Source organism: Thamnophis elegans, chromosome 3 (genome assembly GCF_009769535.1).
Source record: "Thamnophis elegans isolate rThaEle1 chromosome 3, rThaEle1.pri, whole genome shotgun sequence".
In the NCBI taxonomy this organism is placed as follows: domain Eukaryota; kingdom Metazoa; phylum Chordata; class Lepidosauria; order Squamata; family Colubridae; genus Thamnophis; species Thamnophis elegans.
In genome coordinates this window covers 43,182,971-43,209,189 of record NC_045543.1, presented here as the reverse complement: position 1 = coordinate 43,209,189, position 26,219 = coordinate 43,182,971, and the positions used below count along the sequence as shown (strand labels likewise).

Sequence of the window (26,219 nt, the reverse complement as noted above, 5' to 3'; positions counted from 1 at the left end):
GTAAAAAACTAACCTATAGTTGTCTACTATCTTATCCCCAGAATGCATCTAACTACAAAGTGGATCTTGAAGTATCTTAGGAAGTAATAAGGGTGGGGATCCAGATACCAGATTAGCTCCAAAGTATTTCCATTAAGATATTTTCTCAGAAATCTAGCAAGCCTAACTAGCTAAAAGCAGCTGGCTACTCTTCATTTGGAAAATTCTTATTACTTGACATCTTTTCTTCCAAAGATTCTAGACATTGTTTCCAGGCATTCAGGATAACAAAATGGGATGGGCTTGAGATTCTGCAATGGTATGTTGGAATGACCTTGGGAGACTGGAAGAAGAGATGCTACCAAGGAAGTGAGCAAGTGAAAGTGGAGAAGGGAACTCTCACAGCTACATAATGGGAAAGAAAATGAAAAGGATCCTCAATAACTTATTAAGCTTAAGTAAAAAAATTCTTTTAATGTAGCATTGCAAAAAAAGAGAATAAGTTCATCTTGTGCTGACCACAATCTTCCAGGTCTGAAAGTACAAATCTCCTGTATCTTTTTTTACATCTGATAAATTAGGGAGGATCCTTTCTGTTTGTGTGTGTATGTATGCACCAGAGGTGGGTTTCTGCCGGCATTACTGCTGGTTCGTGTGCACGTGATTTTGCACAGGTGCGCTTGCTTCACTCGCACACTCTTGTGTGCAGTTGCCTGTAAATAGGTCTGCGCATGTGCAGAACATTTTAAACGGTAAAAAAAGATGTCGCGGTAACCAGGGAACCAGTTTGGGGGTGTGACGAACATGAGGTCCCTACTGTTCAGTGACCCAGTCACCATTTCTACAACCGGTTCCATTGAACATGACCTTCTACTTACTTAAGAACTTCCCACATGAGTGTCTATGGAGACTCTCAGTCATCCAGGTCATGAATGCTGGTTCAGACCTGAAGATGCTTCTTGGATGAGAAGCGAAACGTCTTCAAGGAAAAACAAAGAAAGTCCAGTTGCCTCTTTAAAAGGCACTTTTGGTATTCCCACTTGATTATTATTTATCTATTATGATGGAAGAAGATTGCTAGTATGAAAAACACTTTGTGTTTTGGGCATCTTTAAAAATGTAAAGTGTGAAGGCAACAAACATATTTTCAGATTTTCACATGAATACACATGGCAGGAAGTTGGGGTTTATTATTGAGTATATGTCCTGCTAAAATGTCAGATTTCTTTCTATACAATATATGAAATAGATTATGGCAAAAACCTTGTTTTATAGGCTGTTGGGCTTGATAATTATCAAGCCCAACAGCCTATAAAACAAGGTTTTTTAAAAAATGGAAATAACTAACTTATGAAAATCTCCATTTCTCCTGAGCTATGTTTTAATAAAAATAGTTTAATATTACTTGAAAGATAATGGATGTTAGTAACTAATGCTATAATCCAGTATGGTAAACCCAGCCATCATAATTTAATGGTTGCATGAGTTCTTAATTCTCCTAAATTATTGGCTTCCAATGCTCAAGGAATTTTCTAAACTTGTAAAGGAGAATTTTAATGTTTTGAAAAATTTAAACAAAGTAAGTGAAATTATTGTGTAACATGAAAGTAAATGTTTCATCTCTCATAGTAGAAAAACATTATCATGACGTTTCTTTGGAAAAAGCTGCAGGGATCACTGTGTCCTAAAATTTAACAGAAACATGGGCAGTCTCTGAATTTATGGTTGGAAAATTATTACTTTTAATCATATACACAAACGTGTGTTTAAGAATGTATCCGATGCACAAAAATCTATGTGGATATTCCAATTTCCAGAATTCTCAAAAATAGCAATTCTTTCTAGGAGGTTTTGTGTGTTCAAAATAGGTCCCAGCTTGAACAGCATAAGAACCTATACAAATACAATATAGAAATCATTGCCAAAACATTACAGTGTAGTCACATTTAATACATAATATTCCCATGCAGGGAGGACAGGAGGAATGAAATAGAGAGAGAAATGGCCAGAAAATAAGCAGTAACAAATGGAAAACAGTGGAAGAGAACAGAAATGAGCAAATGTAGAGTGAAAAGTTTAGTCACCCCCATTTTGACAAAAAAAATCAATCTGTATTCAACATTATGAAAATTGCTAAGCACTTGGTGTTAGAGAATATCTTGAGCATATTATTTTTATTAGAAATTGGCAATGATAATGTGGATTTGAAGAGAGAAATGTTCCACATGTAGTTTTTAACACATATTTTATCTTTCAGTTTAAAAAACATGATACCTTTTTAGAAGAGACACAATTTCACCAATAAACTAGATATTCAATTTAATGGAAGTAGAATTAATTATAGTAATTGACCAATTCAGAAACAAAGAAAAGGAATGGTTATTGCAAAACAGCAAGGAAAAAACATTGTTAAAACTTAATAAATATACATTTTATATTTATATAATTTTGATGTGCTGTATTTTATAAATAGGAAAACAAAACACACTCACATTCAGAGAAACAAAATCACACTGATCACATAGTAATAACTAAAAATTAAATGTATTTGGGTCTCTTGGAAATCTATCTAGATGGAGACTTATTAGCTATAATTGGGCACCTTTATCATTGCAGTATAACAAAACATGGGTTAAAGTTTCAGGAACATACGTAAGAGCAACGGGTTTTTTAAAGTGGGAGATTCCGTAATTTCCCTTCAAAGACAGCTGTTGGAATGGCATTACATTTTGCCAGATTTGGATTGTTCTGAATTTGGGAATTCAGTCAGTGTTATGATTTACATAACTAGAGCCGAGGTGGCGCAGTGGTTAAATGCAGCACTGCAGGCTACTGCTAGATCAGCAGTTCAGCGGTTCAAATCTCACCGGCTCAGGGTTGACTCAGCCTTCCATCCTTCCGAGGTGGGTAAAATGAGGACCCGGATTGTTGGGGGCAATATGCTGACTCTCTGTAAACCGCTTAGAGAGGGCTGGAAGCCCTATGAAGCGGTATATAAGTCTACTGCTATTGCTATTGCTATTTAGCTGAAGGCACCATGTCATACATAAAAAATAAACAGCTAAACATTTCCTTAGCAGGGCACAATTTTGGTACTAAATCCAATATACACATATGTAACTCTCATATATAGTAGTTGAGATACTGGGCTGGAAACCAGGAAGTGTGAGTTCTAGTCCCATCTTAAACCCAAAGCCAACTGGGTGACCTTGGGCCAATCAGTCTCTGTCACTCCTAGGAAACAGAGCAAACCACTCCCCAAAATGTTGCCAAGAAAACTGCAGGGCCTAATCCAGGCAATTGCCAGGAGTCAATAAGACTCAAAGGCATTCTTCTCCAATAAAGATGATGTGCAATTTGATTGGTACAGAATGAAAACAATTATGCTACAAAATACTACTGAAATATGTGGAATTAGGCTAGGAAGTACAGGAAGTACAAAAAAGGATGCTTGGCATAATGATGAAATGAGGGAGATTATGGATTAAAAAATGCATGTAGAGAAGGAATTGTTGTCCAAGAATGGGATGATACATTCTTTGTATTCTTTGAATTCTTGATTTACGACCACAATTGACCCCAAAATTTCTGTTGTTATGAGACATTTGTTAAGTGAGTTGTGCCTCATTTTGAGAGAAAAGGACTGAACAAGACACCTTTAGAAGAAGGAATAGAATTAAGAATAAATGGGATGAAATCATTTGGGATCAATCTAAAATGAGAGAACATTGGAAGGGATAGTTTAGGGGTTTTATGGGAATACTAGTGATACATTGAAGAATGGAATTAAAATGAATATTATAAATGTTAGCGTCCCCCCCCAAAAAAAATGGAAGAAAAGGAGGCACCTAATGTAAAAATGCTGAAAAGTGGTGACTTTAGTATGCCAAGAGATTTGAGGTGATAAATACAAATGTTGCAATGTATTTAAAAGAGTTTTTAATATCCTATGTTCTATTTATGCTCTAAATGCTGTTTGACTCTGGGATTTACAGCCTAACTATTTTTGATTGATTTGAGCTAAAATGATATGGAACAGCAGAGATGCAGTCATCACACATCCTATCAAGTGTCTCACTGTGACATGTACTCAGATGCTGTGTGCTGATTGCTTTATAAACCTGGCAACCTTTATGCCATGTTTATGGCTCTATGCCCACTGAGCAACTTTTGCATTTGAGTGAGTGTGTGCGTGCGTGCGTGTGTGTGTGTGAACAGAAACCTTTTTCCATGAATATATCTTTGTAATGATTATAGTGGGGAGGAGAGGAATGGGAAATGAGTAGTTTAATGTCATGATCATAATCCTGTCTATCTGTCTATTTATCTATCATTTAGCTATCCACCTACTCCCCTCTCTCATTTATCAACTATCTTTATCTATCTATCTGTCAGTCTGTCTGTCTATCTATCTATTATCTATCTACTTCCCTCCATCCCACTCTCATTTATCATTCTCTCTCTCTCTCTGTCTCTCTCTGTCTCTATCTCTCTCTGTCTCTGTCTCTCTCTCTCTCTCTCTGTCTCTCTCTGTCTCTGTCTCTCTCTCTCTCTCTCTCTCTCTCTCTCTCTCTCTCTCTCTCTCTCTCTCTGTGTGTGTGTCTACTAACCAATCTACCTACCTACCTATCCCCTCTCTCATCATCTATCTACCGGTATTCTATCTATCTATCTATCTATCTATCTATCTATCTATCTATCTATCTATCTATCTATCATCATTATCATCATCTACACACATATACAGGGGTAAACCTACATTTTAAGACCAATCTACCTACCTACCTATCCCCTCTCTCATCATCTATCTACCGGTATTCATTCATTCATTCATTCATTCATTCATTCATTCATTCATTCATTCATTCATTCATTCATTCATTCTATCTATCTATCTATCTATCTATCTATCTATCTATCTATCTATCTATCTATCTATCTATCTATCATCATCATCATCATTATTATCATCTACATACATATACAGGGGTAAACCCACATTTTAAGAGAAGTGTTAGTATTTTTCTCTTGTTTTGCTGTGACAGAAAGTTGGTATTGAGACTGTTCCTTCCTAGGCCAGCTTTATATGACTATTTCTTTAATTCTGTAGTCCTATCATTTGTCTTGCTCCTTAATTCTGTGACTTGTCAATCTGTTTGGGCTGCTTATGCTTTCCCATATCCACCAGCATATCCTAAATATCAATTGATGCTATGGGTTCATTAAGTAAATAGATACTTGGTTTAAATAGTAACTAGTCCACATGCGTAATATCCTCTTTATCATAGAAGATGTACACAAATTAATGAAACTTACCTCAAATATCTCTGGTTACCTAGGCCATATTCCTTTCCACAGATGCCTAAGCGAGGCCAGAGACACTGTGGGAGTTTGCGCTCTAACATAATGGTAGTGGAAACAACCTAAAAGACACAATTTTAAAAATTGGGTAATCAAAATGTTTTAATTAAGTCAAATGACTCCACTAGTGTCATGTCTGGAACTTTCCTCTTTTGAAGTAGGCAACACAGACTAAAGAATAACATGATTTTCCATTTTGTAAATCCTCTGGAGGAGAATGAATATTGATGGCCATATTAAACAATATTTGGCACCATTGTTCATCTAGTCCTGATGCTTCCAGAACTCCACATGGAAAGGATTCCAAATAGCTTTTCATGTTTATTTCTCCTGTAGAGGTTTATGTGGTTCTTTGTGACCCTTAACTTCTACATAAATGCTCACATGCCCATGTAACCTTGGGTAATATTCCTAAAGCAGGTTTTGGAGTCTCTCTTAGTGCCAATATCCAATGAACCTTCATGAATTGCAGCATATCCCATAGCTACACATTTAGGAAATGATACAAGTATCATCTACTTTGACGGGGACAAGCAGGCTCAGAATAGATTTTCTTTATTCCTTCTTCCTCCTTTCTTTGGCAATGTTTTTTCCCCCACTTTTCCTTTAAAAATTGACATGATTTTTTTTCTCCTCAATTTTTCTCTAATTCAATTATTAGATTATACTATTTAAAAAAAACATTCTAGCATCCATTAATCTGGATTTATGTAGATATGATTCTTATCTGCAGGCAGGCATCATGCATAAAATACATACATATGCATAAGTGAACAAATCTGGAAACCACATATTTAGCTTTTAAAAAACCAAGGTTTACTCCCCCCCCCATTCAATTATATATACTTATATATACTTAAAACAAGTATGATTATTGAAATCCTGTTTTCCCAATAATAAATACACAGTTGAAAAGAATCACGGATCTGTTTGGGATCCTGGAATCATAACATAATTCCAAATCTAATTCAGAAAGGATACCAAACACATTTTCATTTCAATATTATAATGAGAAGATTCCTCATTGGTGCAGATTTTTGTTAAATGGACACAAGCACTGTCTTCTGAACTTCTTTTTTATTTGCTTTCATGGGTGGGATGAAACCGATAAATGGAACAAACAGCTAGAAGGATTTAAATTATTTAAAAGAAATAGACCAAATAAAAGAGGAGGTGGAGTTGCACTATATATAAGAAATAATTACCTCTCTACAGAAATAGAGCACAACAATGATGAGAACTATCTTGAATGCATTTGGGTGAATATTAAAGATTGGGGGGTGGGTGGGAAATGACCTTGCCATAGGTCTATACTACAGGCCACCCAACCAAGCAGAGGAAGTAGATGAACTTTTTGCTAGTCAGCTAACTAAGGTATGTAGGAAGCACACCACAATAGTAGTGGGGGATTTTAACTACCCTGACATCAACTGGGAAACAAACTCTGCACCAAGTAGAAGATCCAACAGGTTCCTAACAAACCTAGCAGACAACTTTCTTTCCCAAAAAGTAGAGAAGGGAACAAGGGGATCAGCCATATTGGACTTAATTCTCACTAACAGAGAGGAAATGATAGAAGGTATTGAAGCCACAGGAACCCTGGGGGCAAGTGACCATGCAATATTGGAATTCAATATTATGCAAACATAGTAGTAGAACGAAGTGAAACTAGACTCTTGGACTTTAAGATTTCAATAAACTTAAAGAGAGCTTGGGAAAAATTCCATGGATGAGAATCCTCAAGGGGAAAACAACTCAAGAAGCTTGGGAAATTTTGAAAAATGAGATTACAAAAGCCCAGCCTCACACAATACCAATGAAGAAGAAAAATAACAGCTCCCAAAAGAAACCAGCATGGCTGCATAAAGAACTCTCTGACAAATTGAAAGACAAAAAGGATAAATATAAAAAGTGGAAAGGTGGGGACATAACTAAGGCAGAATATCAGCAAATAGCCCGAGCATGTAAAGATGAAGTGAGGAAAGCTAAGGCTCACAATGAAGAAAGGCTTGCCACAAAAGTAAAAAATAACAAAAAAGCTTCTTCCAACATGTTAAAAACAAGAATAAAGTTAAGGGAAAAATTGGTCCATTGCTGGGAGAAAGTGGCAAGAAGAAGACAAACAACTGGGAGAAAGCAGAACTATTTAACTCATGTTTTGCTTCTGTCTTTGCACAAAGGGATAAAACAGTCCAACCAATCAAAAACAGCACCACAAAAATCAGGTTAGGAACACAAGTTGAAATAGGGAAGAAAATGATAAGTGAGCACCTGTCTACCCTAGATGAGTTCAAATCACTAGGACCGGATGGATTACAGCCCAGAGTTCTGAAGGAACTGGCAGACAAGATCTCAGAACCACTGAACTATATCTTTTAGAGATCCTGGAGCACCGGGGAACTACCAGAGGACTGGAAAAGAGCTGATGTGGTTCCCATCTTCAAAAACGGGAAAAAAACAGATCCAGAAATCTACAGACCTATCAGCCTGACCTCAATACCAGGAAAGATTCTGGAAAAGATAATCAAGCAACGAATTAGCGAACACCTAGAAGCAAACAAAGTAATAGCCAAAAGCCAACATGGGTTTGTCAAAAACAGATCATGCCAGACTAATCATATTGCATTCTTTGATAATGTGACAAAATTAGTGGACCAGAGGAATGCCATTGATATAGTTTACTTGGACTTCAGTAAGGCATTTGATAAGGTAGACCATAACCTACTACTAGATAAAGTAGGAGAATGTGGGTTGGACAGCATCACCACCAGATGGATTTGTAACTGGCTGACCAACCGCACTCAACGTGTAATCCTCAAGGGAACTGCATCTTCATGGAGGGAAGTATGCAGTGGAGTACCCCAAGGCCCTGTTTTGGGCCCAGTACTCTTCAACATCTTCATCAATGATTTGGATGAGGGAATAAAGGGGGAACTCATCAAATTTGCAGAAGACACCAAGCTGGCAGGAATAGCCAACACTCCAGAAGATAGGCTAAAGATACAGAAGGATCTTGACAAATTTGAACACTGGGCACTATCTAATAAAATGAAATTCAATGGTGAAAAGAGTAAGGTTCTACATTTAGGCAACAAAAACGAAATGCACAGGTACAGTATAGGTAGTACCTTGCTCAACAATAGTAACTGTGAAAGGGATCTTGGAGTCCTAGTGGACAACCATTTAAATATGAGCCAGCAATGTGCAGCAACTGCCAAAAAAGCCAACGCAGTTCTAGGCTGGATAAACAGAGGGATAGAATCAAGATCACGTGAAGTGTTAATACCACTTTATAATGCCTTGGTAAGGCCACACTTGGATCAGTTTTGGTCACCACGATGTAGAAAAGATGTGGAGACTCTAGAAAGAGTGAAGAGAAGAGCAACAAAGATGATTAGGGGACTGGAGACTAAAACATATGAAGAACGTTGCAGGAACTGGGTATGTCTAGTTTAATAGAAAGAAGGACTAGGGGAGACATGATAGTAGTTTTCCAATATCTCAGGGGTTGCCACAAAGAAGAGGGAGTCAAGCTATTTTCCAAGGCACCTGAGGGTAGAACAAGAAGCAATGGGTGGAAACTAATCAAGGAGAGAAGCAACTTAGAACTAAGGAGAAATTTCCTGACAGTTAGAACAATTAATCAGTGGAACAGCTTGTCTCCAGAAGTTGTGAATTCCCCAACACTGGAAATCTTTAAGAAGATGTTGGATAGCTATTTGTCTGAAATGGTATAGGGTTTCCTGCCTAGGCAGGGGGTTGGACTAGAAGACCTCCAAGGTTCCTTCCAACTCTGCTATTGTATTATAAATAGAAATTAACCTAATCTGCTCAGGTCCCCTCCCCACTCTGCTCCATCAGGTACAATCAATTAATAGGCAAAAAGTCATCCCTCACCTGTGCTCTCCAAAGTTCATCCCGCTCATGGGCCACACGCCAGTGAGTATCCCCCATCATGGCAATAAGTAGGTTGAGCATAAGAAGGGCCGCAATAATAGCAAAAGCAGAATAAGTGATGCCATACATAAAAGGCAAGTCCACCTCATAGTTGGCAGGTCCATCAATGATGGTGAGAAACAGCTGAAATGTGCTGTAGAGTGCCATGGGATAGCTATAAAAATGGCCCAGTTCATCGGGGTCCTCTGTTTGGAAGATGATGTAAAATGCTGCCAAAGAAAACAAAAGGACATGAGTTCAGTTTCTAATTAGAAGCTATTCCCTTGTTGGACATTTGCCATGTGTGAACTTTTGTCTGCTCTAAATATCATTGTGTAGTTGCATTGTTCAGTTGGCCTTCATTGTTATTCTCTTCTTGCATGGATTGGATTGGACTGGACTGGACTGGACTGACTTGAACTAGACTAGACTAGACTAGACTAGACTAGACTTGTCAAGAGTGCATGATATAACTGTTATAGATATAGATAAACAGACAGATAATTTTTCCCAGACTGAACCAATTATAATTCTCACTGGTTTCTTTTTACAACAATTAATTTCTTGAGAATAACAGGAAGAAGGAGTAATATTTGGAAATGCTGCTAAGGAGAGAGAGAGAGAGAGAGACAACATTTGTTCACTCCTCGAATCATTTTTATGTGCACTGGTTTTCTCAATTTGATGAAGAGAAAACTTTTAGAAATGTTAACATACAGACTGTTTATATAATATGGTTGTAACATGTGGTAAGCACCAGGGGTACCTAGAAACAATTGATTGAACAATGGCTTTGTATGTGAGTAAAGCATTTATTTTTATTGTTTCTTCTATTCAATTGTGTTCAATCTTTGGGACTTCCTGGGCAAGTGCATGCAGTTTTCTTGATACACTATTTTCAGGAATGGTTTGCCATTACCTCCTGCCTAGGGCTGAGAGAAAGTGACAGGCCCAGGGTCACCCAGATTTGAGCCTAAAGCAGGACTACTCCCAGTTTCTGGCCTGTTGCCTTAACCATTAGACTAAACAGGTTCTCACGAACCTTTTATTAGAGGTCATTTTATACAATATAACAGAAAACTTTTTTTAAAAAAGTCAAGAGAAAATACATGTTATTTTAGATGAGATAAAGAAAAAAGAAGAATTAAAAAATTATCCAGAGAAGATAAATGTTTCTCAGCAAATTAAGCTTCTACAACAACAATTATCTATGTTAACAGTAAGAGAAATGGAAATAAAAATGAATTATGCAAAGCAAAAAAATGAGTTTGCAAATAAACCAGGGAAGTGGTTAGCATATAAATTACAAAAATAAAATGATATTTAAATTACAAGCTGGAGCTATTCTATGAATGGTCAATGTAGCCATTGTTATTGATATTCATCAATATTATTCTAATTTGTATAAAAGAAGTGACATCTCTCTAGAGAAAATAGATGACTATCTAAAGAAACAAAATTTACTGAGGATTACAGAGGAGCAGACACAAGATTATAAATTGACCTATAGTAATATGAGAAGTTTCTAACGTTATAAAAAAGATTAAACTGGAAAAAGGACCTAAACCAAATAGATTATCAGACTCTCATTATAAAAGTTTTGAGGATGAACTTTTATAGCCTTTTACAAAACACAATGAATTCAAGTCATAAAAACCAAACATGTAGCTTCCAAATTTGTTCACTCATGCACATGTATATATTTTATTGTACACGATGTGTAATTGAGGATAATAATCAAATCTACATATATCCAGATCTAGGATGCTACAATGGTTTTTAAAAATTAGCAGAGTAATAATTTGATTGGAGAAAAATTGAGGAGAAAAAAAAGTGCTGTCAATTTTAAGGGAAAAGTGAAAAAATGGAAAAGAAAAGTCTGAAGAAGGAGGAAGAAAAATATCAGATAATTAGAAAGAGGTCAGTATAGCACATTAATATCTAAAGAGGGAGAAGATTTGACATTAACGAGAAACTACAGGGCTATAACTATAAGTTGTTCATAATGATGGACTGATAGACTGAAAATACTTTTGCAAAAAAATATTCATAAGGATCAATGTGGAGTTTTACTTAAAAGGTAATTAATGGTCAATGCATTGGACATTTTGGAACACCTGAGCAACATAATATAAAACAAGCTGCATTGATCTTTGTTGCAGAAAAAGCTTTTTGCAATTTGAACTGGGCTTCCTTATTTAAGTTTCTGGAAGATACAAATTTTGGAGAGATCTTTATAAAATGGATAAGATAGATCTTATTTATTTATTTATTGTTAAAATTTATATGCCGCCCAATCCCGAAGGACTCCGGGCGGCTTACAAAAGAGGAGAAAAAAAAGAAAAGGAAAATAAAAAAAGGATAGTTTAAAAATTCACAAGATACGCATTCGTTCTAATCGGGGCTGGACCTTAACAATGAGGTCAACAGCCCCAGGCCTGCTGGAACAGCCAAGTTTTAACAGCTTTCCTTTCTATACTTACAGAGAGTACAAATAATTGTTGTTGATGAAGATTTGACAAAAAAAAATGTAAGGGTACAAAAACAAACAAAACAGGGATGCCCACTGTCCCCTCTCTTGTTTATTTTAATTCTGGAAATATTGAATAAGGAAATAAGGAACAAAGATAAGGCAAGATGAGACAATTTTGAGAATAAATATTAAAAAAAAGAAACGTAAGTTAAAGATATTTCAAATGAATTGGTGTGGATTCTGGAAGGTCTTTTAAAGGAAATTGAACTGTTATTGGGTAAATTTTTAAAAAAATGATGCATTAACAGATTTAAAGATTAATAAAAAGAAATTGAAGATGTTAATGAAAAATAACAAAATAGAAGCTGAAACAAAACTGATGAATAAAACAGGTTTTAACTCTGAGAGGTAGGTAAATACTTGGGTAACATGTCAAGTATGAACTGTATGTTATTTCAACATAATTATGCTAGGTTTTGAAATTAACTTAAAAGATATGCTAAAATGGGAGAAATTACAATAGCCTTATGTGACAAAGATGAACGTTCTACCTAAAATGATATTTTTGTTTCATACGATAACTCTTCTGACAGATGCACCATTTAAAAAGTGGCAAAAGGAATCTCTAAATTTATATGGCAGGGGGAAACATGAGTTAAATATAAGGTGCTATAAGACACAAAGAAAAGAGGCGGGCCATGTTTATCAGATTTGACATTGTGTTTCAGAACTTGCTATTTGGTTTGGATGAAATAATAGATAGTTCTTGTTGTGGCCCACCAGCGGCCAGCAGAGCTGGCAGCAGATTCAGACAGTGAGGAGGTTGGGGAGGACCATGGGCCAGTCCTGGAGTCTGAGGAAGACTCTGACGAGAGCTCCACATCAGAGGCAGAGAGGGGGCCAGAACCGTCTGACAGTTATCAGCTGCCTTCGGAGTCAGACATCATTGAGGCAGACAAACAGTCTGTGCATGCACAGAGTTGCCAGATAAAAGGAACAGCTAAGGAACAAGGGTCAAATTGGGAGAAAGGCCACAGGTGGACAGTGAATGGCTCCTCCAATAGGGAATAAAAGAGGAGCAAAAGGGGAGGGGAGTTTGCAGGAAACAGTTCATTCCTGCATTCTTGCCAAGTATTGCCGTGTCTGAAAGATATCGGCCTGACCACTCTCCAAGCCTGATAAAGGTTGGTAATTGTGGACTATCTTGAAAGACTGTGGGAAGGGAAAGACTTTGCTGGAGAGGAATTCACTGTAAATTAAATTAAAGGGGTTTATCGGGATGAGAACTGAGTTTCATGCTGCTGGGGAAGCCTACATCAGAACAATTCTATGGAGATATAGAAGGCTTTTAGAGTTAGGAGAACATGACTTGAAATTTGAGTAGCATGGATATTTGTGGTTTGATAAAATCAAGGTAAATTTGGATTTCAAAAACCATTATGCTAGTTAAGAACATAAAATAGATACAAACCCAGGTTGTGCCCAAAAATGACCTTGTGGCTTTCAGCAAAAGAAGCACATTACAGAATAGAAATAATAGGCAAACACAAATGGTTGACTTATTACTTGACAAATAATAGAATTTGTCAAAAAACAGTTAAAATAATATCACAAGAATAACTGGTAGCAAAGTTTTATAATTGTCAACGGTCCTTTCTATGTACTTACTAGAAATATTGAAAAATAAAACACTTTAAAAGACTTTATGGTTTTAAACATTCTAAGATTGAGGCAGAATTGTGTATAAATGATGAACATGTAATTATTAAAATGTATAAACTTATTGAAATTAGTAAATTTTTATATTCTTTAAAAATAATACAATTATTTTTTTAAAAAATGGCATTGAGGGATTTGTAATATTATAGATACAGTTTTATGAAATACCACATATCTTTATGGCACTGAATTAGGTAGAGAATCTTGGCAAAACTTCTAAAGCACTTCAGATTCCATTTTGTGGTTTGATACATTAGAATAAGCGGCACAATAAAGGTTAAATATCCAGACAGCTTAAGATAGGCAATGGCAATCTATTGTTTTTAAAATTATGAGTCTTGTGGCAGGTTGATGTCTAATCAATTACTCTGCCATTCACTTCCATTAATCATAACTTATTTTATCAGACTCATGAAGCTATTACCTTAAGTAATAAATTAAATAGTATATTATCTGACAACATAGAGAAAAGGAAGATAGAGAATGCAAGAAGGAAATATTTACACTGCATATCAAGGAACCAGTACCAGCCTCAGATAAATTTTCAGAATATAGAATCCAATCAGATAAACACATTGCAATCTAATAAAAATGGTGGGAAGCTCCCTCCTTTTTTCATTATTATAATAATTATTAATTTCAAGATTACATTATACTATGTATATAAACACTTCCTATTATTATTAGTTAGTAGCATAAAAACAAAAGGAAAAATCAAAGATATGGCTGTAACAGAAGATATTCTATAGCCAAGAGGAAGGAATTTGGTAATATTCCCACTCTCTGTGCTTTCAGGAATTGCTACAGTTTTCTTTGTAAGTCAAGATCACAAGAATGTGGTCTAAAATAGATCACCTACCAGATGCAAACCCAAGGATGACCACCGCCATAAGCCAGCAGAAACGGAGGAGGTCTCCAAATATCATCTAGAAAGAAAAACATACAGTGACCAATAGCTCTTCTCTCACACAAAATCCAAGGAACAGCATTCTAGATCAAAACCAAGATGCTCTAGATTAAACATTCCAGTCCATTCCAACTTCAAAGGATCCTTATCTATTTGTTTCTAAAGGCTATGAGAATAGAGTAGAGTAGAATAGAGTACAGTACAGTACAGTAGAATGGAATAGAATACAGAGTTAGAAGGGACCTTGGAGGTCTTCTAGTCCAACCCCTGCTTAGGCAGGATACCCTACACCACCTCAGACAAATGGTTATCAATCTCTTTTTAAAAATTCCAGTGTTGGGGCATTCACAACTTCTGGAGGCAAGCTGTTCCACTGATTAATTGTTCTAACTGTCAGGAAATTACTCCTCAGTTCTAAGTCGCTTCTTTCCTTGAGAGAAGATTAGTTAGGAATTATGGCTGCTGAAGTCTAACCCATCTGAAGGGTCCCAGGAAAAGGTCATCCTGACTCCAAGCCTTAGTTTAGAAATCAGAATTTTGGAAATAGTCATTTCAACATGAACATATTTAGCAGTGAAACGGAAGCCCTACAGAACAGCCCTGATATAAGGGAGTTCAGTAGTGGAGTGAGGAAACAGGATTATCTTGACTGTGGAATTTAAATTATTTGTTCTAGACAATTTTGATGTTTCCTGTCAATCAAATCCCAACTAACCTTCAATAGAAGTTTTCAGATGGGCTAATCAATCTGTATCTCTTCTGAGGTTTGACTGTGTCAGTTCTATTTTTTTTTTTTGTTTGTTTGTTTGCAGGACTGCACTGGTATATTCTTATTTTGATTGATTGCTCCTGTTTCAAGTTGCATATGAAGATGGAAACAGTTCGCACATTTGCCTCTTATTTGCATTAGGATTTTATAAAGCCATTATGGGTAGCAGATTTGAACAGCTTTTCTCTCTCTTACCTTGTCAACGTATTTATCAAATTCTTTTTCACTGCCATTTAGGCTAGTGGCCATTACTGTAAAAGTTATTTTACTGAACTTTTCTACTGAACCATTGAACTCCAGCTGCTCAATATTTACTTCTCTCTGTCTTGAATTTATTACCTATCAGGGTAGAAAGGAAACAGCCAAGCAATCTAAACTCACAATGGAAATGAACCCTTTTAAGTATTCAACACAGACAAACACAAGCTTCCAAAAAGGCCCTAGAATATTCAAAATTAGGAAGTCCCTTTACCTTTGCTATCTCCTTTCTACTCCCATCCCAAAAGTGGGTGGGGGAATTGCAGAACAGTCAAGGTTCCAAGAAGTGGAGAGCTTCCTTGAAGATGGAAATGCCCATAGGGGCATCCTTCTTTGCAACAGAAGATAAATAAATGAATGATTGACAGCAGATGATATGCTGAATACTGAGTGAGGGAAAGCTTGCTTAAAGGAGAAAGTTAGTTATGGGTGGGAATTCTTTTTAAAGGGAGTCTGTACAGTTAATGATATTAGATAATAATTAGATGTGATTGATACTTCATATAACTGTCCAGTTAGGAATTCAGAAATATTTGAATATATGAAAAATAGCAGTATATTTCACTCTACATGCTAGATCTGAAGGATAGTTGCAAAGATATGGAAAGAAGAATCCTATTTTTCCTTACTGTTGAATAGATGATTAAGCTGGGGAGAACTGGGATAAACTAAAAGCAATCTGCAGATGAGGGTTTAGGAGAGAATTCAAGATAGATACATCTTTTTCACTTGCTAAGAAAGACTAAAACTTAGATCAGAAAGTGATGATAGATGATAGATGATAGATGATAGATAATAGATAGATAGATAGATAGATGAGAGAGAGTGAGAGAGAGTGAGAAAGAGATGAGAGAGAGGGAGGAAGAGAGAGAGAGAGAGAAAGATGATAGATAGATAATCTTTACTCTACTTATAGAAGATGTATAAGGACTCTTAGGTAGGTTGGCCTAGAAAACTTCCAAAATCCCTTCCAGCCCTATAATTCTATGAGTCTATCACCTTCTGATTTATGATGAAAAAATGTTGCCAGAATCACTGCATCAGCATATCCTTCATCTATGTTCATCTATGTATGAACGTCATATTTTGTGGCAATCACTTACTTTTTGTATCATGATGGTAAAGGGACCAAGCATCTGAAATCCTCGTGCAAAGTACATAATATTGCACCAACCAAGCACCAGAGCCAGAGACATTGGTACAACTTCACCATTGGTACTGGTGAGACGCATCACCATGGTCAGCAGAATCATACAGGCATACACAATACTGCAGAGATAGAAGCAGCAATGAAGAATAGGATTTGTGCAGTGGTTTTTTTCAGCAACATTCAACAGCAAACCAACTACTAGAAAATAATCTTACATGATGGCATGGAAAGGTCCTCCGAGGATAGTTTGCCCAAAGTATTTGGTAATTCCAAATCTGAAGATATCTGGAATCTGGAATAAATCCATTGATCAATGGTGTGTTCTGCTTTAAAACAATTGGCTCATTTTCTCACCCCCCAAAAAATAAAAGAAACCCCAAAAGTCAAAGGGTCTCAGAGATACAACATTTTTTTTCAGTGCTAGAATCTGAATGAATTATCTGGACTGCAACTACTACATGCTGAGACCTTCTTTTTCATTTTGGAGAAGTCATGCCCTGATGCAAAAACCACTGGTTCAAAATGCCTGTGACCTCTCCACAGGCAAAACTTTAGGATTTCTTAGTTAAGCACTGCAGTATTACCCTATAGATTAGCACTGCACTAGGTTAGGTTCTAGTGTGTACACTGTAGCAGCCTTCATATAGAGGTCAGGGGATTTAGAAAGAACTTCTATTAAATAATATTGCTAATCCTATTATAGAATGCTGCTTCTGGTGCTCAGTTACTTTCTACTTAGGTTCCCCCCCCCCAACATAATAATTGGAGAAGGAAAAACATTTCTCTTACCTCCAAAATCAATATCACAATGGCTCCAACAACAGTGATCAACTCACCAACAAGTCTGTGATTATCTTCAGAAGTAATATAAGACTCCTGAAAAGGAAAGGAAACCCATATTGGTTAGGAGTATCACAGTCTCAAGAATTAATATTTCAAGGATCCATCTTCCTTGTTTTATGGACTTAGATCAAGATGACAATGATGATCAATAAAAGTGGTGAGTCAGAATATATCTGCACTCTGTCATCAAGTCAGAGAAACAATATTAGTGACTAGACATCAATTTGCCTTTTCCTTGGAGACCTATCACACTCTGTACAACTCCCAAAAGGATAGTGGGCAAGCTCAAGACTGGCACAGTAGAATCCACCCCATGATTCTAGATACGGTTAATGAAAATTGCACAATTATTTTGATTATCACCCACATCACTCTAAAATTTTGAAGAAAAGGGAAAAAAAGAGCAGGAAACTTAGAAACCTAAATCATGCTGGATTACTTAATAACTTGAGTTAATGTGCTTTTCAGATGGGAATCCCACTCATAATCAATTTTTAGAATTAATACAGTTCCAGGCAAAGTGAGCCAGCTGCTTGACATTCTGATAACTTAAGAAAGTTTGACTTCATTTCTGCTATGTCCATTTATCTGCCTCCCTTTCTTTAAAAAAGAAAAAGGCTTCAACTTCCTCATTCTCAGGAGATTAAATGCTAATGTTTCCTGTTATGACAATGGAAACTAAACCTTCCAGAAGTAAAATTGTGACAGATGACAACAGAAATTATTGTATTAGGTGACAGTGATATTTTAGAGAAAGAGAGAGGCCAAATTCAAGGGAAAGAAACTCTCAATGTACCGATGAAAAAGTACGCTATGGGAACTCAGTTGTTTATTAAGAATATTAAACTATTCAACTTTAGGGATCCTTTGTTTATCTACTGAAAAAGAATTTCATGAATTAATGTGAAGATTTGCAAGGAAAGTGTTCACACATTTGACTAATTTGCTTATAGTTCTATTTAAGGCTAGGAAGGCTCCTGTGGGAGAAATCAGCATAAATGAATACCCATATCTTCCACCAAATTTACTGCCACAATTTAGCGCTAAATGAATTGAAGCCTTGCATATGGTCATTACACATCCACAATATGGTTTGTGTAGAAAATCCCCTATTATTTGATAAACACAGAAAATAAAGGTTGCACACATATTAGTACAACCATAATTTATGGTCAAAGAAGCTCTCAAGCACAACAGCTGTGCCACTCTTCTTCCTTCACAGGAGCATAATAGCAGCACATAGGTAATGGAAAACCTCCCACCATATTTCTGTACATATTTCTGTTTTGCCTAAAATGTGTTCTCGCATAGTCGGATCATTAACTGCCACACTCGCTAAAGAGCAATTTTCAGGGAGTCTTTTGAATTATTATCATTTGTCTGGAAAATCCATGAACTGAACTAATAGTGTCCACACTTTTCCCTCTAGCTACCAATTTGCCTGATATTATTTGAGCTGATGCCAAGCTCAAAACTTCTGCTTACACTGCAGTGGGAATAAACTCCATAGGGTACTGAGAAATTCTGAATGAATGTGCACAGAATTGCTCTATAGAGCACCATCTTGTTATTGTAGGGGTGTCCCCCCCCCTACACACACACAGTTACATCAAATGAACAATGCCACTACTTTTTGCCTCCCAAGTCAATTGTTCTTCATCCCTTGGTTATATCTGGTTGTGCATTGTTTTTGGAGAAGTTGGCCTCCTGGAATTGAAAATTATAAATGATTTTTACATTTTTAATAGACTCATGTTAAAGAACCTACCTGCAAATGTTTCTGAACATAGATTGTGTTATCTCTTTCATTTGTCTTGTTGAAGCTTCGCTCTTTCAGCGGTCGATAGACACAACACATTGTGAAGCAGATCATGTACAGGACATAGAATAAGGCCAGAATACAAAAATATGGCCGTCCGTATTTATTCCACTTCAGGCTAACCAGCTCATTCACAGGAGTAAGGTCGAGGATTCTTCGGGCCTGAGGGATGTAAAATACCCGTGTTCAGCCTTTTTTCTTAAAAACAAATAATTCTCAAAGACAGCAAAAGTGGCCTTGAAAATGAAGGGAGCAGTTGGATCATTTTTAAAAGACAGCATTACTCCTAGATAATGTATTGAAAGATCCAGTTTCTCATTACTTGGGGAAAAAGCCCTGGAGTCCTTGCTGGAAGTCTTCAGTGTATAAAAATGAAAATGGATAATGCTAATTATGAAGTCGGTAAGGATGAAGATGCAATGACAGAACATAGCTTGAAGATGTGTGAGATCTTCGAGTAAGGCAGATGACCATTCAGGGCTGAAACACACGAAAAATTCCACCAACAAAACCCAGTTCATATGCTGGTTGGTAGCATTATTTCCTTTGATTCTTTTAAACATTGCATATTCAACCAGTATGGCCATAAGAGTGGCATCGGATAACACACATGGGTCCTTAGCATTCAGTCAATGTAAGGCAACAATAGCAATAGCAGTAACATTTAAATTTATATAACTCTTCATAATGCTGGATAACACTCTCTAAGAGGTGGAAGGCTGAGTCAATCTTGAGCCAGTCAGGATCAAACTCCTGCCAGTGAGCAGAGTCAGCCTACAATATTGCATTCTAACCATTGCTTCACCAGATAATTGCCTAATATTTACTTAAACTTGTGGGGTTTTGACCATAGGGTGACTTTAAGAAAGCTGTTCCATTTTTTGGAGATCTTATTGTATGAGAGCTCATTAGTCAGAAACTCTCCAGATACCTGCCACAGAATCTCTAATCTATTGCAGACGCTGAAGGCATCCCACACTGTGTTATGGATGCATTTTGAAAAATCAGTTGTAGAAAAGAATCTGTCTTCAGAAAAGATGATCGGCTCTGACTGAATAAACCTGGCTCTCAACTAGAAAGCCTCTTTGAGAAACATAGCAGCCCCTCCTTTCAATATAATACCTCTTTTTTTTTTGTGGTGACAATAAGTTCCAGAAGAGATTGATCATCACCCCATGAATCAATTTCTGTAAGGTCATACAAGGTAGACGTCAAAGACCCAAAAGTCCATAGGATGTGTTTTCTTCTTTGCATTAGGTAGTTGAACATCTAATTTGGGAAAAAGAAAAGTTTTAGTCTAGACGCTTGCTGTTGAAAGAATATTTGCTCCCACAACTTTCATAACACTTCTCTCTTTTAATTTACCAAAATGCACGCTAATAGAAAAGTTAGAGAATATAATAAAATCATCAATAATATGGCTTACAGAGTTTCCCTAACTATTTGAAGGATTGTCTGTCTCCTGTAGTTTCTCTGCTCTTCTTTAAACTGAGGGTGATATGGAAGAAAATTATGTTTTTCTCTCAAATGTGTGTTATCTTTTTATATAAAATTTTGTTTGCTTTTTTTAATTTTGTGAAACAGCCCAGAGTTGGGTTGTCTGGAAATCTGATAAACTTCCACCTTGAAATGTAGATTCCTGTCCAGAGAATGTATGTCTAATAGGCTATACTGATACCTATTATTGTATATTTAACGTGGCTTTAATGTAACATCACAAGCTAGTAGGTTGGGGGTTTTAGCCCTTAGTTCTGTTTCGAAAATAAGTGTTTGCCCTGATGCTCCTTTTTGGCCAGGTGTTTGGGGTTTCTTCTGTTAAATCAAATCATTTAATCTTTTATAGTACAGGAGGTCAGAAAGGCTGACGTAATTGTGTTGAATTAGGATCAAAGAGATCCTGGGTCTAATCTCAAATCACTAGATTTGATTAACTACTGTCTCTCAATTTGACTTTTCACTGAGCTGTTATAATGTGGAAAATATAGATGAGAAAGCTCTGTAGGTGCAGAATTGAGCTCTTCAAAAAGAATTATATGAATCAAATAAATGAATAAATAAAATAAAATGCTCAGGAAAAAAATGTTCATTAAAATCCATATAGGTTGGGTTTCAACCCTTTCAGTGATGTTCTAAAAATTAATATCTAATTTTTGATTGAAGAGCTCCAAAACAGAGGGGCTTTCTGCAATCAGCCTTTAAAGACCTAACTCCTGAAGTATGGGTGTGGGGGAGAGGGAAGTATCTCTTTACTGCCTGCTAGAAGGGAGCCATGAAGGGACTAATCAAGGTTGAGATAAGGCAGTACGTTTTATTTCTCCTTTGTGGGGCCCTTGCCAAGCTCACAACATATCCACCTCCATTTTTACAAAGAAAGGGATGATTGATAGTCTTCCCTAGAAGATTTTATAGATATACTTTCAAGAAGAGAAGTACTGGCCATGATAAGTAGTAGGACTTGGCATCGCCATTAAGCAAGCTGGGCTGGGGGCTTTCAAAGGAAATATAGCAGGATTTCTCTCAAGAGACCCCTTTGTCACTTCAGGGATCTTCCTCACCTTCATCCAGGGAGGCTTTGAAATCTGCAACATTCTGGAAAATGGGTCCAGAAGTGGGACAAGATCATAAAACTCCCTCAGCCTCACTGGACTTAGAGACAACAATCTGATCCATCACGATGTTCATAAAGCTCACTTGTAGCTTTATTTTGTTTTAGAGTCTTACAATTTTATTGTTTGAACACCTTTAAATCCTTCCTGAAAAGGGGGCATGTACTTCCAACAAGAAATAATAAAAACCAATTGCAAAGAAACCACTTTACTCACCACAGTGTTGCCCTCTGCCCCAGCCAGCTTAAATGGGGTGAGTCCCTCATAGTTGAAGACTGCATCCGGGTCTCCCAGACGCTTCTCTTTCTTGTCATAGCAAAAAAGAAGATCGTATATTTGACAAGCGGATGCCTTGTTGGGCTGGAGAGTTAAGATGTGGAAGATTGAATTACCTATCAGAATTTAAGCAGAAACAGAAATTAAGTTCATCTTTGTATTTTAAGGAGAAATCGATAAATCATTGATCCCTTTTCAGACTCTTCAATGTTCTTTTTTGGCTTAGGAGGAAAAGGAGTGCAATGTTTAAAAACTAAAGAATGGAGTTTCCTGCACTGAATATTTGTGCCAAGAAAGTTTTGGCTGCTGTATGATTTGGAACAGACTTTTACATTTTTTTAAATTAAGAGATTCTAGGCCATCTTCCTTAAACAACAGAGTCAATCAAACTAGCAATAGCCAGTCTGTATCATTCTGGATAACTGGTGGAGAACGTATCATTATAGGATGAAATATTCAGTATGCAGCATCTCTCTTCATAAAAAGCAAATACAATACAGAAAATGATCTTCTAAGACATTATGTATTTAAATCCTTGCATGAATTCTGAAGTGATAATTGCTGAACAAGGTGATTCTTCTGAACACATAGCTTTGCTCTTAAAGCTAGTTCACATCATCTGCATTTTTCCCCAACATATAACAATCTCATGCCTCCACCCACTGCAACTGACATGATGATTTTCCATGACCAGCAAATGTTATGTGAATATTTTTTGGAGGGAGGACAAAGAAATACAGCCTGAAGCCAACCCACTTCCCCAATTTCTGACAAAACTGATCTATCTATAGCAGGAGTGCCAAACACCATTTCATTGAGGGCCACATCAGGGTTAAGTTTGACCTTGGGGCCCGGGGTGGGCATGGCCAGCTTGATGTCACTCATGTTGGGGGCGCCTGTGGTGGCCCGAGTGCTCTGCCGGCAAAAATGGGCTCCCAAGCTCCGTTTTTGGCTGCATTTTTGGAGCTTGGGAGGACCAGGCGCAGCCCTCTCAGGCTCTGTTTTTGGCTGCAATGGCCTCCTGCATCCCTCTGCCATTGAAAACAGAACTCAGGGTGGCCTTGAGGGGGAAGGGGGGGACTAAAGCTCCATTTTCATTGGCAGATGGCTGCAGGAGGCCGTTGCAGCCAAATTTGAGTCTGAGTGAGCTGCGCCTGGTCCTCCTGAGCTCCATTTTTGCTTGCCGAGGCACCACAGGCCAGTTCTTCACTGTTTCCAGGGTAGCCCATGGACCGGATCTAAGCACCCTCTGGATCCGGCTTGCAGGTCTTGAGTTTGATCCCCCCTGCTCTATATATCAGAAAGGGGTCTTGGTGATCTCTACAAGAAGGACCACCATAACAGAGCTATGCAATTGACCTGGAAGTATTGGTCTACATCTGCAGCACAATATTAATGGAAAGAGATAAGAGAAGGAGTTTGCCTTACTCAAGGGAAGAGTTCCATAAAGCACCTTCTCTTCCCACATGCATGCTCTTAATATATGTGTAGAGTCTTTGAAGAAGGCATACCTAGTGAATCCTGCACTCGAATCTTAGCACCATTTTCAATCAGCAACTGGACAATGGTTTCACTCCCAGCACATGCTGCAAACGATAAAATGTGTTCCCCTAATAAAGAAAGAAGGAACATTGTTTTTGTTCAGTATTTAAGCTTTAAAATATCATTGGGCAACATATCCAAGAAAAAATAGTATGTACATGCACACATACAACCTATGTATAGATACAGTATATGTGCCTTACATATACATACATTGTGATAACATATTTATATTTCCTTACCACTGTACCAGTATTTTTTTTATTATTACACCACACAATTAGGAAAGATTCCCTTTACTCTAGTCTCCACTATCATTAAACTAATTCAAATAACATTTGAGAATGCACATTTCCCAACAGAATTGAAAATTAGTTGGAGTATAAGCAACCAGAAGAGGAATAGGATGGCAGAATCTGGAGATATCCACCTTTTATTCACACTCTCACTCTGGAGTGTTACAATTTACTCACAGTGAAGATTAATGAGGAGTCATTACCAAAATACTTGAAAATTGATCTATTAAGCATAGCTTAATTATGGTCTGAAACAGGTAATGAGGGGCCTCCCTAAGCATAGCATGGCCAATCTTCAGCTCCACTGCAGCCAACTGGGAAATCTGGATTTCTGTTGGCTGGTATTTAGCTGCTGTTGGGGAAAAAAGAGTCTCTGAATCAAAATACCAGAGGTGGAACAGCTTGCTAATAGCTAAAATAGATCCATTTATCTGAATTGTAGTGGAATTCAACTGAACAACATGACATCCTTAGGGAAAGTAAGAGGTAATGGCACATGGACACACACAACTTACTGCTAGGTCAACAAACATCTGCTACACTTGTAGTTCTTGTTCTATGGACTTAATTTTTTTTAATACACAAAATCATTACTCTAATAGACCCTTAAAACCATATTTTCTCTCAAAATAAGCAACTTTAAAAACATCTTGAAGTTTCTTTTGAAAAAAAAAGATTCGGGAAGCATGAAAGCTGTTGCTCTTGTTCACTTAGCAGATCAAATTAGTTCTTGATGAGAATTCCTCCCTTGTTTGTACCAGGTTTAAATCAATGCGGCTTCCTCTAAATAGGTTAGGAGTTGGTAGCAGGGCTGTTAATTCTCCATTAAGAGATCTTCAGCACACTTACCTCTTCTTACTGAGTTGTGAAAATGGGCAGATAAAAAAAGCTGTCCATCCCAGATCAGATCCATAGACTGAATTCCTGTTGTTATCATAGCATGAAAGATTTCCCAACTAACCTTGCCCCTCGAAGGAATCCTCCTGACCCCACTAGTTGCAAGTTAAGCACGTGGACCTTTAGTTTACAGAGGGATGATAGTTGAGAGGACTACTATGTTTTGGAGGAGAACACCTTCTGTTTCAGAGCAAAGTTAGTTGGAAAATCTTTCAGTGCTATAATAATAACAGGGATTCAGTCTATGCCACAAGGGACAAAACGCTCCTCCTTACCACAGTGTTTCTTCTACATATGCAAGGCACAATGCAAATTGCATATTATTCAAACAGAAGGTTTTTCACTGCCAACATACCAAAATAGAAAAGGCTGTCATTTCTTTTCTTGAAAACATATCCAGTAGCACGAGGGCCATTTATGTCTGCTCCCTTTACAAGCAAAGCTTTCACCAGGCCCAGGTTTTTGTTTACCACAGCTATGTGAAGTGCTGTCTCCCCTGCAATACACAACATTAATTTTTTTAAAACCCTTGTAGCATATTGAAATTCCACATGTGTCCATTTGTGTGTACACAGGTATATGTATATACTGTATGTGTATATATAAGCATGCATAGTCATGTGTTTACATGAACTATTTCATCAGATTATCATGGCCTCTGGTGATACTGACTCCAGAAAGACATGAAAGGTTATCATCAGTTTTTTTCAACTCAGATTCTTTGAACTGAATCTATTGTTGGATCGAGAAGATCTATTAGCCACTGATCTTAACTAATAGAGCTCAGTTTTTCTTACAAAAATGGAGTCCTTGAGGAGATTTTTCCTGTCTGTTTTATTAAATATATTCCCCCTCTCCTAAAATACACACCCCTAAAAGAAGCTGTCACCTACAGAAAAAGCTCTGCAACAAGAAGTAGTAGGCTTACACCAAGGCAAATACTGGCTAGATGTTCAAAGTAAAGCATAGGGCTGAAATAATTGCCCGCACTCTAGCCAAAAGATTGGGTTCTGGACCAAGATGGTATTTAACAGGTTCTGACCAGTTCTGATGAACCGGTTGTGGAAATTTTGAGTAGTTTGGAGAACCAGTAAATACCACCTCGAATTGGCCCTGCCCCCACCTATTTTCTGCCTCCTGAGTCCCAGCTGATTGGGAGGAAATGGGGATTTTGCAGTAACCTTCCCCTGGAGTGGGGAGGGAATGGAGATTTCACAGTATCCTTCCCCTGCCACACCCATCAAGCCACACCCACCAATTTGTGCTACACCCACCAAGCCACACCCACAGAACTGGTAGTAAAAATTTTTGAATCCCACCATTGTTCTGGACCACAGAGAATTTAGTCTGACCCATCATGTCTACAGAAATGTTATTCTCCTTTAATT

The 26,219-nt window shown here is 37.2% G+C and overlaps 1 protein-coding gene across 1 annotated transcript in view; it reads right to left on the bottom strand.

Annotated features, from left to right (window-relative positions):
* LOC116506390 (transient receptor potential cation channel subfamily V member 6-like) overlaps window positions 1–26,219 on the bottom strand; it is an 89,873-nt gene that overhangs the window by 5,675 nt on the left and 57,979 nt on the right. The window contains exons 4-14 of the mRNA XM_032214114.1: window positions 25,187–25,327; window positions 23,608–23,706; window positions 22,037–22,212; window positions 20,337–20,483; window positions 19,164–19,376; window positions 17,342–17,428; window positions 16,768–16,844; window positions 16,506–16,671; window positions 14,328–14,394; window positions 9,238–9,506; window positions 5,296–5,402 (exon numbers count right to left, since the gene is read on the bottom strand). Coding sequence (XP_032070005.1) covers window positions 5,296–5,402; window positions 9,238–9,506; window positions 14,328–14,394; window positions 16,506–16,671; window positions 16,768–16,844; window positions 17,342–17,428; window positions 19,164–19,376; window positions 20,337–20,483; window positions 22,037–22,212; window positions 23,608–23,706; window positions 25,187–25,327 — 1,549 coding nt within the window. The remainder of the gene's footprint in view (window positions 1–5,295; window positions 5,403–9,237; window positions 9,507–14,327; window positions 14,395–16,505; window positions 16,672–16,767; window positions 16,845–17,341; window positions 17,429–19,163; window positions 19,377–20,336; window positions 20,484–22,036; window positions 22,213–23,607; window positions 23,707–25,186; window positions 25,328–26,219) is intronic.